This window comes from Podarcis erhardii, assembly GCF_964252035.2.
Source record: "Podarcis erhardii genome assembly, chromosome: 5".
NCBI classification, from domain to species: Eukaryota; Metazoa; Chordata; class Lepidosauria; order Squamata; family Lacertidae; genus Podarcis; species Podarcis erhardii.
In genome coordinates, this window is record NC_138509.1 from 99709375 (window position 1) to 99726253 (window position 16879).

At 44.8% G+C, this 16879-nt stretch overlaps 1 protein-coding gene across 6 annotated transcripts in view; it reads left to right on the forward strand.

Annotated features, from left to right (window-relative positions):
- Positions 1-16879, forward strand: part of LOC309342170 (tumor protein 63) — a gene marked incomplete at its 3' end in the record, with an annotated part of 100524 nt that overhangs the window by 13660 nt on the left and 69985 nt on the right. For all 6 annotated transcript variants that reach the window (XM_081862506.1, XM_081862507.1, XM_081862508.1 and 3 more), the window contains exon 2: positions 9853-10107. In XM_081862506.1, coding sequence (XP_081718632.1) covers positions 9853-10107 — 255 coding nt within the window. The remainder of the gene's footprint in view (positions 1-9852; positions 10108-16879) is intronic.

Genomic DNA, 16879 nt, shown 5'->3' on the forward strand with positions numbered 1-16879 from the left:
ATTGGCATTGATTGGCACTTCTAACTTCCCACCTCCCCAATTTCAGGAATGGGCAGCCAGCCTTAAAAACAGAAAGTAATATAGCACTGGAATGTCAGAATATTGTGGGGGAGATTGGGAAGGAGGTGGTTAAAATAGCAGTAGCCTTGAGGTTTTAAGGAGGGGAGGAAATACTGTAAGGTGTCTACAAAGTCTTAACATCCCAGAAGAAACGTGCGTTGAGCTCAATGGGGTGCAGAAAATTGCAGCTAAATTCTGTCTCCATATGCAACCTGAGCCTCTACCGTCTTGTATTAACCTTGCATCTGAGTAACATTGCATTCCTAAGCAAGTTTATTTTGTAGTCAATCCCACTCAGTTCAATGGGGCTTACTTCCAAGTAAGTTTGCATGTGATGAAGTTGGCACACTGCTTAGTTGAGCCAGGTATTTCATAACATCTGAAGAACTGGCCTGCTTTATCCTCCTTTTAAAAACTGCCTCTGTGTTTTTTAATAGTTGTGGCCACGTTTTGCTTTTTATTTGTTTGTTTTTTTGTTGTTGTTTTTTTAAAGCACACACAGAAAGGTAAACTGACCTTGTTATTCCAGGGTAGAAGTCAGAGGAGAATTATTCTGTGAACCATGCAACAGAAACCAAACCTAAAGTTAGAATCGGTTACATATTTTGAGAGTTATTTACTGTTAAAAAGAAAATAACTTTCACCATTTGACATAACTGATTTGTTTTTGTAATTAGCAAAAGCATCGTACCTGTTGAGGATTCAGCTCCTCCCACACACTGTTCTAACGAAAAGGGTGATTTCAAAATTCCACATCAGCATTGACCAGTATTAACCAATATTTGATGGGTCAACGGACCAAAACTCTTTTGACCAAATACCCAAACCCTCAACTTGAAGCCTGCAGCCTTCTCCTAGGACAACCACTGATGTGTATTGGTGTACTGAGTACCAACTGCATGTTTGAAAGGTCAGAAATGTTAGTTGCATCAGAAGGATGTGTGTGAGAGATCATTTGTGCCATAGGGTTTTTCTTTTGCAAATGACTGTTAACTGTCTGCATGATTTTCATGCTTTAGATAGCAGACATTTGAGAAAGCAGCAAGCAGATAGCATCTGGGAAATGGACATTTTACGCACACTAAATCAGTGTTGGCTGAACCAGGAGGAAGTCAGCTTGGCATCCATCCTATGGCAGCCAGGCATTCAGATGGTTCTCTGAATTGGCCCCCTAAGCCATGGCTGGGGTATGTGTGTGGCCCTTCGCATCTTGTTGGACTCTGTTGGTCTGTGATGATGGGAGCCATCTCAAGTTGACTTCCTTCTTCTCGTTCAGGCAAGACCGGGCGTTGATTTGGTGCATGAAAAAGGTGATTTCCTGCATCTTTCTCCCCACCCTCCCAACCGGTTACCAATGCATTGGACACAATTCAAAGGGTAATTCAGCCATCAGCCTCGCTCTCCCTTCCATATTTCAGGCAGGATGACTACTTTATACCCCCGCGTTTTGCTTGATTGCCAACTTAGGGAACTTGCAAAAGCGCTCTAGAGGGAGGGAGAAGTGGGAAGGAGTTCATGACAACTCGGGTGCTAGCCAATCAGTGCTGTGCACAGACAGATTCTGCTGCATACAGGCAGAACTAGTTTGTCTAAGCTTGATCTTGGCAAGGAAGGCGCAGGCAGCTCATATAATGTACACTGTGTACAGTCCTAAATAGCAGCTACTTATCCTGGCTTATGTAGTTACGATTAGGAGTTCCTCGTTCTCTCTCTCCTCTGCTCCTCTTCTTAAATTTTCAAAAACTTACCTACCCATGCTTCTTGGTTAAACTTCTTTTTGCCATGCTGCACACATTCTGCATTTCCCAAACAAACTTATACGCTAGTCCTAAAACAAACTTTTAAAAAACCAATAATTGACTGTGCCCAGTTTTGAATTGCAGTGTGAGGGTTTGTTAGTGCTCAGCTGTGGATTTAGAATATGTACTTGTCTGTGTGATCTCTGTGACCCTTTCCTCTTCCTGCTCTTTGCCACGCCGCTTTCCCTGAAGTAGTAAAGTCTTTCAGACCTTTACCAGTGAATTTCAGCCATTGAAACATGGGTATCCATTCTGTTAGACAGCTTATTCCGCCCTTTGCCAAGCTGGTGCCCTCTGAAACTGTTGGATCACAGCTCCAATCACCCAAAACACCATGAGGCTGTGCTGGCTGTGGCTGTTTCAAAATATCTGGAGGGCACCAGATTGGCAAGCGCTGCCTTATCCATTTTACTCAGGTTTAAAACCTCACATTTCTGTGGTGCTCTGACAGTTCTGCCTCCCATTCCCCCCACCTAATCTTGTACCAGCAATTTTGCGAAGCCGTCATTTTTCCACTTGGCTGTTTGTTTGGACCTCTGTACATGTACGGTTTGCTGGGGTTTTCGTTTCGCTTGCACATTTTATTTATTTATTATTTATCAGACCGATGTGCCTCCTCCCCTTTGCCAAGCTGCCAAAGCACATGGATTGCAGCACCATTTTTAATTAAACATCACAGCTATGTGGGATGCAATTTACAACAGCGGATTAAGTGAAGTATCGAGGAAATAAATTGGACTAGCCAAATCTGTGATACAGTTTTGCATGTGTACAGGTACGAAGTAATTAACTGTTATTGAAGGGAATCTGAGTGGTCTTTTGCATTTCTCGTTGGAATAGAGATATATAACAAGTGCTATTTGGGGGGGAGCACAGGGGGACGCATACCCCTAAACATTTTGTGAATCTTTGTACTTTTGTCCATTTACTGTATTTATTCTTCCTGATTTGAACTATAAAATAGTGATTTTCTTGAGTCAAGATGAAAGTACCCCTAAATAATTTTTCAAAGAAAAAAGCACTGTATATAACAGTTAAATTTGGGATTCGATGTAGCCTTTGTCCAAAGTGAGATCTTACTTATAGCAGAGGAATCGTGATGCAGCAATACAAATGCACTGGAATCCATTCTCGATCTGTGATTTAATCTGTGTACACATCCCCCAGGGTGCTTTGAGGGATTATTGCTGTCTGGTATTCCCGTGTGCTCACCTGCTTGTGTGCATCGCAAACTGCATGGCAAAACAAGGCATGGAAGCTGGCAAATTGCAGATGTGTCCGTTTCACAATAAATTTCAGAGATTCTTCAAAGTCTGACGGGACAGAAAGTGAAGGAGAGCAGCCCAACCCATTGAACAATCACAAAATGGAACGGGAAATCGCCTGCTCATCCTTGACCCCCCCCCTTCTTTGTAGCTCCGTGCATCAATGGTATTGAGACAGGTATCTGTGCAAATCCAGGATTTACTTGGCAAAGGGCTGTGCTGAGCTTTCAGTTTCTGGAGGTGTGTGTGACAGAGAAGAAAGGCCCAGTTTCAGTCTCTGGCAATGCCAGGTTCAACTGGGAGAAACCCCCGAGGCTGAAACTCCAGAGAGCTGCTACCAGTCAGAGCAGTCAATAATAATAATAATAATAATAATAATAATAATAATAATAATAATTTATTATTTATACCCCGCCCATCTGGCTGGGTCCCCTCAGCCACTCTGGGCGGCTTCCAACAAAACACTAAAATACAATAACCTATTAAACATTAAAAGCTTCCCTAAACAGGGCTGCCTTCAGATGTCTTCTAAAAGTTTGGTAGTTGTTTTTCTCTTTGACATCTGGTGGGAGGGCGTTCCACAGGGCGGGCACCACTACCGAGAAGGCCCTCTGCCTGGTTCCCTGTAACCTGGCTTCTCGCAGTGAGGGAACTGCCAGAAGGGCCTCAGAGCTGGACCTCAGTGTCTGGGCAGGTGGAGACGCTCCTTCAATACTGACCTGGATGAGCCAATTACAGAGCTTCAGTTGTTGATATAACCTGAAGTACTTTGGTCGAGGTTTTACTATCCCAGACTGCAGGTGGAGGTGGTTGTATTTTTACTAATATTCACCTATGACTTTTTAAATGCAGAAGACTAGTTGAAAGCACTAAGCTAAAACATTTCTCCCTATGCTGTGCTAGATTTCTGCATGCGGGGATGCCATGCTTTTAAAATGAAGGCACACATTCAGACGTGCAACCCCTACCCCCAGTCTGAAGTGAAACAGTCCCTGAGAATAATGAAGCACGTGATTATTCCGATTGGCCCTTCCTTGGGCATATTGCTACATAGCGTGTTCTCCTTCATGGAGAGCATGTGTTGCGGTGGGGGCTGCCAGGACACTCCAAAGTTGGGGGGCGGGCTAATTGATTGTTGGCCACTGATGCGATTGGGGCTTCCCTTGTTGTTGGGATGAAGTTATGTTGCCATTTATTGATTGACAGCCAGAAATAGTAAAACTCCTTGCACGAGGCTAGGGCTTCCTCTTTGCGCCCGTGCATTGGATTGCCCGTCCCTCCCTCCCTAGAATAGGGTTGTTCGCTTTGACCTTGCTATGCCTGTCATGGGGTCGTCTGCTTTGGAGCGGGGGCCTGGTAGGAATTTTGTCCATCTGGCTGATTGGCTGGGGCCATTGGGTTTTTGCCTACTGCGTAGCAAATCGTCACAACTTGTAAGGTTCACGGTTAGGCATTGGTTTATGGTTTGCTTGGTTGAGGGGCATGGATTGGCTGTGCCTGCCCCCTAATGCTGCTGCTGCTGCAAGGGATTCCATTAAAGGAATTGGGAGCTAGCTATTGCTTGTCCACTCTGTCAAGGGGGCTCGGGCCATAGCAATGAGCTCCTGGTTGCATTTGGGGTGAGGGCAGGTTCCCTGCTCCGCGTAACCCCCAAGTGTATTCCCCCATTCTGACTTTCGCATTGTGCGGAATGTCAGTCTGTCCCCCATGGTGGGGGCAGATAGTCGCAACCAATGCCTACACAACCACTCACAAATTTGTATTTTAATAAAGTTGTGGCCAAAATTATGCCAAAAATCTTAAACAAAAATTTCTGTGTGATGTGTGAGTTATTGGGGTGGACCTGGGGACCTCGACACGCAACCAGCATTTTAGCCAAATGGAGCTCGCAGGTCCCTCAACATTACTGAGTACCTTGGAAAGGCAAAGTTCATTCCTTCTGCCGCTGCTGCCTGTGTTTGTACAAGAGGCAGATGGATATCTCTTCTTGCTGCTTCAGTGAGAGAAATCTTCTAAGGTTACCAGATTGCTTCCTAATAGGGTGGATATTGCTGTACTTAGCTCTGGAGTGCAAGCAAAAAATATCTCTCTTCATTTATCAAACTGTGTGCAATTGTCATCATGCGATAAATCTACAGGTAACAGATGAGTGGAGCAAGCTATGCTAAAACCACACACAAACCCCCCTGCAATGTGTTTTTGCCTTTAACCCTTCTGCGATGGGCGGTGTACCTTCCTGAAGATATCTGCTGTCAGGCGGGGGGGGTGTGTGTGTGTGAAGGAATCTAGCTTGCTGCAGCTTTATGAAACATAGCTAAAAGAAACTCCAAATCTCTGGATCAGCAACTGTCATTATTATTTATTGAATTTGTATTCTGCCTGTTATCCGTAGATCTCAGGGCGGTTCACAATGTGAAATACAATATAAAAGCAAAAAAGACACAATAAAAACAAGAACAAAACCCCTACATATTTATGGGCTTGTTCATACTTCCGCTTGTCTTGTGCCTAGAGAGCATGGGTCCGAGTTGTTTTCTGCTTGCCCCATGACTTTCCCCTGGAAAAGCTGCTCTTTAGCACTGAATCGGAGGAAACCTCAATCCACGGAAAACCCCATTGACAATTGCTCCAATTCAGTGGTAAAGATTCAGTGGGTTTTCCCAGGGGAAAGTAGCAGGACAAGAAGAAGCCTGAATGAGGCCGTAGATCAGTGGCATAGTGTGGTTTGCTGGTGCCCAGGTGGCGGGCGCTGGGGCACCAGGACACAGAGGTTGAATGGAACTTGCCACGCCAGCCCAGCATGTGCCATCGATGTCACCAGACTGATGCCAGCCCTGAGCTGCTTTGCAAGGCTGTCATGGCGGCGTGCACACCACCCCCAGAAAAATGTTCCGGGGGCCATCGTCCCAGCAGCCCCCCGTGCCATGCCCCTGCCATAGATCTGCTTAGAATTCTTGGTACTCCTAACTGAAAATCTTTGTTTCATGGAATATTTGGTGTTATTTGACTGTAATCAGAGAAAAGAGTCCGTTGGTAGTCTTGGAATGGCCAAGAAACCAGCTTCCCAAACCTGCTGTTGGTTCACAAGCCCTGGTGCACTGTTTTGCATGATCTCTTCTTTACCCAGGCGTCTCCTGATGCTAATCTTGACTTAGGCGGCATGATTGCCATCATCCCATAATTCCTTCCTCCCAATTCCCTGTTAACAGGTCTTCTGCACACGTGGTTTGTGTTCATGAATAGTAAGCTGGCGATATCCAGAATGTCACCCCTTTGGCATGAACTTGCCCAACCCTCTTTCAAAGGCCATCACTTTCTCCCGGTAGAGCAAGTTCCATAGTTTAATTATACACTGCATTAAGAAGTCCTTTCTTTTATCTGTACTTTTCATCAAGTACAGTTTTATAAAGATACCTCAGTGCGAAGAGGAAAAAACGGTCTCCTGTCGTTTTGTGCGGAAGCAGAGAGGTGGAGTTTTGCAAAAGTCTGGCTGAAACACGGTGGCTGTGAATCATGGTAGAGCACTGTGTTCAGATGGTCATATTCGGAGGGGGAACTGAGCAGGTGCCATTTGTCCCAGTTACACACACACACACACACACACACACACACACACACACGTGAATTTGCCCCATCTTGTGTGCCCCAGTGGAGCGCCTAGGGTAGGATTCGGGGGGAGGCGCAGAACAGCGCAAGCCTCTGTTGCATCACCAACACAGACCACCTGAAATTTGCAAACAAGCAAACAACTTTCCCCGTTTTCTCCTCCAAATCTTTTGATGGTGTGGTGGCCAGTCAAGCAAGAACCTGAAGCCTTTTGTTGTTCTCAGAAGTGACTCTGTGGCCTTTGGAAGGAAGGAGAGCGAGAGCGCGGGCAAGGGGTGTTTTCATCGGAAGCCAAATTCCGAGTCAAATTCCGTGGCGCCTTTGTCCCCCTGGCTCGGCTGCCCCCTTCTAATTGTTCCCTTGTCAGGAGGCGTACGCCTCCGAGAGAGTTATCTGATGGCTGCCCCAGGGCTCGCGAGCGACTCAGACGCTGACCTCTGGGTGCAAACCGCTCCTCCGAACCTCTCTGGCCTGGGGCTCGGCTGCCCAGACCCAGCGTTGGCCCTGGGTGTCTTAACTTTCCTCCTCTCACCTGGACATTTTGATGCACCTGTCTGGGGCAGGGTTGGAGTGGGCCAAAGGGTTAGAGGATCACAGGAGGAACAGGGAGAGCGAAGCAGCCTCCCAGCTGCTCATGTCAAGGCGAGGATTAATCGCTATTTAAATAGCAAGCTGGGAGGGGGTGCAGGGCTGTGGAATGTGGCCGGATCAAGGCAGAGGAATGGCTCTTCCCCTCTTCGCCATTCAGACAGATGGCTCCTGGCTTGCTTGGAATGACAAGGCTGCCGTATTTACAATTTGCTTTCCTCTTTATTACGATTAAGATTTCTAATCTGATCTGCTGCCCAATGCCTGCTGGAGGGCGACTGCTTGTGCAACAGCCATTTTAAGAGGCAAGATACCTATTAAACACTTTAAAAAAAATAAACACGGCTAAAACAAACTCGTCTGCCACATTCCTGACAACCAAATCAAAGACGTGCCAAACCCCCTTGAGAAAGTTTGCCAGGTTTGCAAATTTTGGTGCTTCCTCAGATGGTTTTGCCTGAAGGAACTCCCAGAGATTGCATTTGGGATTTTGCAGTAAGTGGGATGTTGGTGGGACTTCTTGGCACAATTTTTTTTAAAAAAATTAAAATACAAATCTGGGGTTCTTGAAGGGGAAGGTGTGCTTTGGAATGCATGTGTTTGTTGAAACAAGCGACGAAAATGATTTGCATATGGGGAAATGGCTTGCGAAAACACAAATACTAGGAGAAACGAATGCCAGGACGCTAGCCAGCTTTCAGGAGGACTTTTAGACAAAAAATGAATCACAAACCGATGTGGAAATGTGGCTAAATCGAGGCTGGGAAAATGAGAACCTGAAATTGACTGGGTGGCCCATCCCTTTCAGGAGCAAGCAAGACAGGCTTGGAAGGGTGCTGTGGCAATGGAGCAAATCTAGGTGGCCAAGAGAAGGGCCTGCTTTTCTCAGGGCTGAGCTGCCTGCCTGCTGGGGAAAGGGCTGTGTTGCTTGAGCAAGGGTGCCCCTCAAGGCGGTGGTGGCTTTGTTTAGGGATTAAGGTGCTCCAGCTGTCAGGCAAAAGGGCTGGCTGCTTCTCTTGGCATCGGTGCCAGGGGTGCGTGCTGAGCGACATTGCCAAACTTGCTGGTTTCTTCTCTGAATGAATTGGTTCCTCTACTGTCCTCTCTCTTTACCAACGTAAACACGTTTCGGTGGCCAAGTTCAGGCAATCGTATCTCAGCTTAATAAACCAAAATGTGAGCAAGCTGCTTGCACCTGCTCACCCACTAAAGCTCTGCTCACTTGTTGCTATTTATTAATCGCCTTCCACAGATGTCCCCGGGCGATGGGTGAACTAGAATCAAAACATCTACAGAAATAACCCAAGAGCAGCTTAAAAGCAATGCTAAATGGACACCTATGGCCGAGATCTTTTCATCTTCGTTGTGTAACTTGGCAAGCAGATCTTGAAGTCTCATAGCTTCCTGTTTCATCCAAACCAGGAAACCTTGGTCCCTAACATTGAACGAGCCAGGATCCTAAACCGTGGTTTGAAGTGGGTTTAGGATCTTGCCTCATTCTCATGCTGCTAACCAGAGTTTCTCCAGTTCAGATGCAATGAGAAGCTACGGTCAATTACAGTCTTCCTGGTTTGGTTGTGAAAGTTCTGTATGCATGTTCAAAAGACTCAATCCGAGTCTTGGTTTATCAATCCGAGATGTGATTGTCCAAACTGGGTCAGGGCTGAGATTCTTCTTACATCTGGTAGTCTTCAAAAAAATATAATCTGATGGATGTGCCTTATGAGTGGAATACAATTAAATATTTCAGCCAAGGAAAATAAAAAGTATGACTTATCCCTCCCTGTTGTAAAATAGTGTGAGGTGAAGGATTAAGATGTCACTGGTGAGGAGGGAGCAGGAGAAGAAGAGCAATCGGAAGGATCTTTGAGCTTGAACGAAATGTATGGCTGGAGGTGGCACCATAACTCCCTGGCTATTTCCATGGAGCAGAGGAAACCCAGGAAATAACCTTCTTGGAACAGACAGCCTCAGAAGGTGGCAAACTCTCCTTCCTCAGAGGTCTTTAATCAAAGGTTGGATTGACATCTGTTAGGAATCCTTTAGCTGTGATTCCTGCATCAGAGGGGGTTGGACTACAGGGGCCTTGGGGTCCCTTGGAGGTCTTTAATCAAAGGTTGGATGGACATTGGCCAGGGATCCTTTAGCTGTGATTCCTAGTGGATTACCCTTGGGGACACCTGCCAACTCTACAATTATATGATTCTGTGATTCTCAAGATTGTGTCAAACTTAAAGGTGGTTAAAGATGCTAAATGTGTGTGTGTGTAGATAGATAGATAGATAGATGATAGATAGATGATAGATAGATGATAGATAGATAGATAGATAGATAGATAGATAGATAGATAGATAGATGATAGATAGATAGATAGATAGATAGATAGATAGATAGATAGATAGATAGATGATAGATAGATGATAGATAGATAGCCAAACACTGATAGCTGAGCTGGAATTATTTCCAGAGGAACAGAGGCTGGGTTCTTTGCCTTACTGTAACATATCTATGCATTCTCTCTCTCTCCTTTTCAGCCACAGTATACAAACCTGGGGCTCCTCAACAGCATGGACCAGCAGATACAAAATGGCTCCTCATCCACAAGCCCGTACAACACAGACCACGCTCAGAACAGCGTGACGGCGCCCTCCCCTTACGCCCAGCCCAGCTCAACCTTTGACGCCCTCTCGCCGTCGCCCGCCATCCCCTCCAACACAGACTACCCAGGACCTCACAGCTTTGATGTCTCATTTCAACAATCCAGCACTGCCAAGTCGGCCACGTGGACGGTAAGAGTTGGGTCTGGCTGGGGGGGGGGGGCGGCACTGGAAGGCTGTTGCGTGAAATATGGTGGCAGTTGGGAAGCTGTAGCCAAATGTTTTCCCTGTTAGGAAGGAACTGAGTTCCAAAGGTAGGGCATGGGTCGTTCCTGGTCATGTTGTCCCATCGACTGGATGGAACAACTCCTCCACTGGAGGAAGTTGGGAATGTGAGCGGTAGAATGAGGGTGGTGAGTCATTAGATTGCAGTAATTCACAGTTGCTCAAGAGGCATAGTAGTTTTCCAAAGTCCACTGGTAGCCGGACTTAATTTAAATGCCCCATGCAAAATGCAGTTCCGTTGGGCACAGTTCAAGGGTTAAAGCTTCATATTTTCCTAAGTCCCGATTCATGTCACCAGATCACTTGTAAACACTTCCCAAAGGTGGTTTAGACACAAATGAAATCATTTGGTAGGGTTCGTTTTGCAACCTGTGTCATGCTCCCATTGCTCCCTCTTTGCTTGTGATGAGGTTTGTAGGGTCTGGGAGTAGTCTCTTGTATCTTGTGGGTACCAACTCTGCACCTACATATGCAAAAGAAAGCAAGATCATTGTCTCCCCTCTCCTCTCTCCCCCCACATCCTCACAATGCCCGCGACAACCATGTCTCACACCGAATGTAGCTGATGTGTCGAAAGGACTCTGTGAATTGAAAACAGAAGTGTTTATATGTACCTTTGCTATTCATGAAAATCTTTCAATGAAGTAAATAAATAAATAAAACAATTCCCAAGTGTGAGCCAATGCTGGCCAAGTTCTCGTTGGGTCTGCATCCTTTGACCTGCTGAGAACCAGAGATGGATCGTCTACCTCCTCTTGGTATCTTTGGCTCTATCAGGGGCTCCTGTATTGCTGGGGGCTATCTTAGCCCCCCCGGATCTTCTTGAGGTTGCCTTGTTGTTGTTGTTTAGTCATTTAGTCATGTCTGACTCTTCGTGACCCCATGGACCACAGCATGCCAGGCACTCCTGTCTTCCACTGCCTCCCACAGTTTGGTCAAACTCATGCTGCTAGCTTCGAGAACACTGTCCAACCATCTCGTCCTCTGTTGTCCCCTTCTCCTTGGGCCCTCCATCTTTCCCAACATCAGGGTCTTTTCCAGGGAGTCTTCTCTTCTCATGAGGTAGCCAAAGTCTTGGAGCCTCAGCTTCAGGATCTGTCCTTCTAGTGAGCACTCTGGGCTGATTCCCTTCAGAATGGATCGGTTTGTTCTTCTTGCAGTCCATGGGACTCTCAAGAGTCTCCTCCAGCACCACAATCAGAAGGAATTAAGATCTCATCAGGAGACTGCTCTTTCTTTTGCCTTCGCCTCTTGATGTGACTCCAGGGCTCTCTGATGAATACCTGTCACCTTCCTGTCTCCCTGATGACAGTTTAGGAACCAACCCAACTGGAAGGATTTCTTCGGTTACAGTGACCTATTAAAATTGTGATTTGCATCATGCCCCACCCTTGCAAAGAGTAACACAATTTGAAAGTGTTCTTTCAGCTTTCACTGGCTGTTACCAAAGGGCGTTGGCAGAGGGAATAAGGCGTTCACCTTGCAGAATCTCCGCCTTTTACCCCCTGGTAACTATTCCCTCGAGGACTGTTTGGTCTTGCTGAGAACTGGAGAGGCCCTTGACTGGTTGATCATCTTATTCTCGGAAAGCACCATGCGGCCATAGGAGGGCCCTCTCAGGAAACCACTCAGCCAAGATGTGTTTAGTTCCCAAGGCTATAATGGGAGGGCCAAGAATTGCTGGCTCTTTCCAAGAGAGAGAGAGACCAAGAGAGGTTGCAAACTTCAACTGCATTTAGATTTTGCTGTTCTGGTGCATAGTCCCAAAATTTAAAAGGGTGTGGCTGCAGATTTACTACTAAGTGACTTTGTTTAGTTAACTTTTTATACCGCTTTGTGTTTGAACAAAATATCTCAGCAGTTTACATATCACAACAGCAGCGATATAAAATGCCGTACATTGGTACCTTGGTTCTCAAACTTAATCTGTTACGGAAGTCCGTTCCAAAACCAAAACGTTCCAAAACCAAGGCGTGCTCTCCCATAGAAAGTAATGTAAAATGGATTAATCCCTTCCAGACTTTTAAAAACAACCCCTAAAATAGCAATTTAACGTGAATTTTACTATCTAATGAGGCCACTGATCCATAAAATGAAAGCAATAATTAATGTACTGCACTATAAAATAAGACAGTATTGTAGATGATAAAAAATTAAAATAATAAAAAAATCTTACCTGCACTGATGATAGTCATTGTTTGGATGGGGAGTTTTATCAATTTTTGCAGTCACACAATCAATCGATCAGTAGCTGAAATGGGTTCCACACAGTCACAAAAACAAAAAATGAGAGCCACAAAACAGCAAAATAAATAGCAAAAACAAAAGTGCCAAACTTAATCCCTTCCAAAAGTCCATTTACTTCCAAAATGTTTGAAAACCAAGGCGCAGCTTCAGATTGGTGCAGGACTCCCAGAAACAACAGCCAACAGCCACATCGGATGTTCGGCTTCTGAAAAATGTTCGAAAACCTGAATGCTTACTTTTGGAATCGAGGCGTTTGAGAACCAAGGTACCATTGTATAACAACAACATAAAATAACAATATGAAAATGCAAAGCAGATTCTGTACTCAGAACTAAACAATACTAGTAGCAATTCCACTATTTTAAGTTTCATAGTTAAGCAGCAATATGCATCCATTAGGAAAAACTTTCTGTCAGTGAGAAACATTTGACTGTGGAACAGACTCCCTTGGAAGGTGGTGGAATCTCCTTCCATGGAGGTTTTTAAGCAGAGGTTGGGTGGCCGCCTATTAGAGATGCTTTAGCTGTGATTCCTGCACTGCAGGGTATTGGACTAGATGACTCTTCCAACTCTACAATTCTATGATTCTATGATATTGTGTACATTAAGTTGTACACCACCCTAATAGCTTATAAGATCATAGAAGAGAGTTTGGATTTGATATCCCTCTTTATCACTACCTGAAGGAGTCTCAAAGCGGCTAACAATCTCCTTTCCCTTCCTCCCCCACAACAAACACTCTGTGAGGTGAGTGAGGCTGAGAGACTTCAGAGAAGTGTGACTAGCCCAAGGTCACCCAGCAGCTGCATGTGGAGGAGCGGAGACTCGAACCCGGTTCACCAGATTACGAATCCACTGCTCTGAACCACTGCACCACACTGGCTCTCACACCACACTGGCTCTCAAGCTGCCATCTTTTTCATTCCATCCTGTATTGGGCCCCCGCAATGCTCTTTCTGTTCTGCTGCAGTTCGCTTCCACCCAAAGCTGTGCTATTCGTTTTCCTGTTCAACTGTGGCAAAATGATAAAATCACATAACTTACATCATTGATTTTGTAATTTGCATTGCCGTTACGTTATTCCACCCCGTTCATGACAACGCAAAGGAAACACAATGCAAGTGGGAGGGAAAGGTAGTCAGTTATGCACAATTTGCAGACTGAAAGCAATGGCAGATGCTGATTGTATTCAACTGGATTGATTTCCTGTTGAACACCAGCAATTTTTGTGCCTGTTTTAGTGGTTGTCAGAATGCTCTTGATGTCTCTGCTATTGAGTGTGACTTCTGATCTGTTGCGGCCAATTTATCCCAACACTTTCCAGGTCTGATTCTCACCAATTTATGGTCTGTCATCACAAGAGAGAGGGCCGAATGGACATCACATCATGACTTAGAACATGTGTGAACAAACCTTCTGCTCTCCCTTTTACTCCTCCCTCCCTCCCTCCTCTCTTCTCCTCTCTTCTCCTCTCTTCTCCTCTCTCTCTCTCTCTCTCTTACATCTGGTTTCGTGGAAAGCACAGTTTGGAATTACATCTGAACCAGCAAAAAAATATCCCTTCAAACCAGGTCCTGATCCAAGCTAGCCTTCCTGAATCTGGAGGACTTTATTATTATTTTTAATTCACAACATTAATACACTGCTGAATTGAAAAATAATAATCCTCAAAGTGGTTTACAATGATATGTGTAAAACAATAACATTATCAGTACCAAGAATTAACAACAACGATTTGAGACTTTCGAAAAATTAAAAAAAAAACTAAAAACAGGTTAAAACAAGTGGCAGCTCTCTAAATATATCGGTAGGCTTGTCTAGTTTTTCGCAAGCTCACGTGACGGTGCTTTGCTGTTTCAGACATAACGGCAAACTGCACTTTCTTCCCAAGTGGGTGTAACGGATCAAAATGGATCATTTGAGTGGGGAGAAGGATGTGCTTGAGTCTGAGGTTCATTCGTGTAAAATGCCCAAGTCGGGTTTGTTTGGCCTGTGAATCAAAGCTGCATGCCTCCGCACAAAGAAGGGAAAAGAAATGTTGGGGAAATTGCAGCAAAACGGGAAAGGACAGAGGTGAGGGCACCTGACGGTTGAAGGCCACTCTTCTCACATGAGATGAAAATGGTCTGAAAATCCAGGTGAGAGCGATTCAGCTGTGCTCTTTGAGTCATGAGCAGATAAAGGTGTGTTTACTGCGACGCTTTTGCGTGAGGTCTCTTGCAATTGGAAGCAAAGCTGTAATCAGCTTTAAATGGTGTGTCGGCATTTTATTGTGGGATCTGAGAACTTGCTGGATTCCCATATATCAGGAGTGCCTTCCTCCTCCTCCTCTTTTCTGCTTCTTCCTGGTGCTTCCCCCCCCCCCCATGTGGAAGAAAACAAGGCATTTCGAAAGCCCTGCGCCTATGGTGGCTGTTGTTGTTTTTCCCCAAAGAGGAGAGACTTTTTTCTTCTCCCATCACCTCCACCCATTGCAAAAGGGAAAGTCAATTGCCTCTCGCAGGCAGAACCCATTGCAGGATTCGAATTCAGATGGGCTGGTCCCTTAGATCCAAAGATTTCTTTCTTCAGAGGCAGGAAGTGATCCTTTGGGATTAACCCCATCTCTGCTTTCCCTTTCGTGGGGTGCCCTATCCATTTTCCCCACCCATCCTTGGAGTGAGCATGTGAAAATGTGATATTCTAAGCCTGATCCCCGCAGACTGATAAGAAGCGTACCTGAAGATGACTAAACCCACGTTCTTCGCTCTGCCGCTGTTTTCCTTTGTGTTCCTGTTGCCAGGCGAGGTGCGTGTTTGCATCTGGTTCGGCTGCTTTTATAAAACAACAACAGCCTGTGATTAAAATGTCAGACAATAGGAATTAAGGTTTTTCTGACACTTTGAATGTTATTTGCAGGAGAGGATCCAGCCTGAGAAGGCTGAGCAAAAGTCAATTAAATATGGGTGTGGGTTAAAGCAGAAGGTGGACTCTTATCAGTGGCTACCAAGACTCAAATCAATTTAAATCACCAGTCAGTAAGACTTAATTTAAGTCACTAGTCAGTAAGACTTGGTTTAATTTTTTCTTTTCCTTTTTCACAGAAAGACTCATTCTTGCTGGTATAATCTTAATATTTACAACCAGACGAAGGTTTCATTTTTGGAATAATAAACTTTCAGAGTAGTTTCTACAGTTATATCAAAAATTAATGATTTGCTTATGCTATTAGAAATACATAGACAGATAATTATGAAGTTATTGTGAGTTTTAAGAAGTTTGGACAACTCTTCTGCTGTACTTTATTGGAAGGAGAAAAATAATCATTTCCTTAATAGCAATTTAAACAATTTATTTAATGAAAGCAATAACATGATAGCATATGTATCCATGTTTGTTAACTGATGTGGGTAAACATACACACACACACACACACACACACACACACATAAACTTAGATTTTAGCACACATGAAAAACTTAAAGCTATAAGGTAACTTAAATAGAAAACTATCTTTAGAAAGATTTTCCCTCCAAAAGCATTTTATTTTAAAAATCTGATTTTAATTAAAAAAATCTGATTTAAATTTTAAAAATCCGATTTAAATAAAAAAATCTGATTTTTTAATTTTTTTAAAAAAAATATATAATTGATTTTTATCCACCCTGCCTGTGCATGCCAGATGGGTGGTGTTGCCTTCATATGCCCTTCGGATACCTAAAGGGCACTGAAGAGGACAAAGACAACCCCCCCCTTCCCGCTCCAGTGTCAGCCTTACATCAAATGGGCATGGCGGGGGCTTGGACTACATGACCCTCAGGGTCCCTTCCAGCTCTGCTGTTCTACGATTCTATGAAACTACAAGAGGGTAGATTTTTGGCTGGAAATTAGGAGATTACTGGTAAGAGCAGCGGGACTTAGTAACCTAGAGGACCAGTGGGCTCTCGTGTTTCACGGTGTTGGAATGATTTCCACTGTTTAAGTGCCTTTGCTATTATTTTTCATTCTTATTTATCTTCCAAGAATCTCAAGGTGGAGGAGTTCAAGGTCACCCAGTGTGGGGATTCGAACCCTGTTCTCGCAGGCCGTAGTCCAACACTCTTAACCATTATGCAACAGCGGCTCATATTTGCTAACAGCCGAAGAATGTGTGTCTTCAAAGAGGGGCTATAGGTCAGCTATATATTTTTTGGGAGTGGGGCTCAAGCAGGGAGAGGGGTGCGGTCAGACTAAATAGCTTACGAAGCCTTTTGCAACTCCACAATCCGATGGCCCCTCACCTGATCCAGGAGGTCTGCTTTTCTGTTCTTCCATCCTATGCTTCTTCCAATGGGTCTTTAGACCAGGTAGACCAATTGTTCCCAAAATGGGCGATACCAGCCCCTGCAGGGGTTTACCTATAGGGAGAGGGGACTAAGAAACAAGGGGGTTAGAGGTGTAAATGACTACCAAA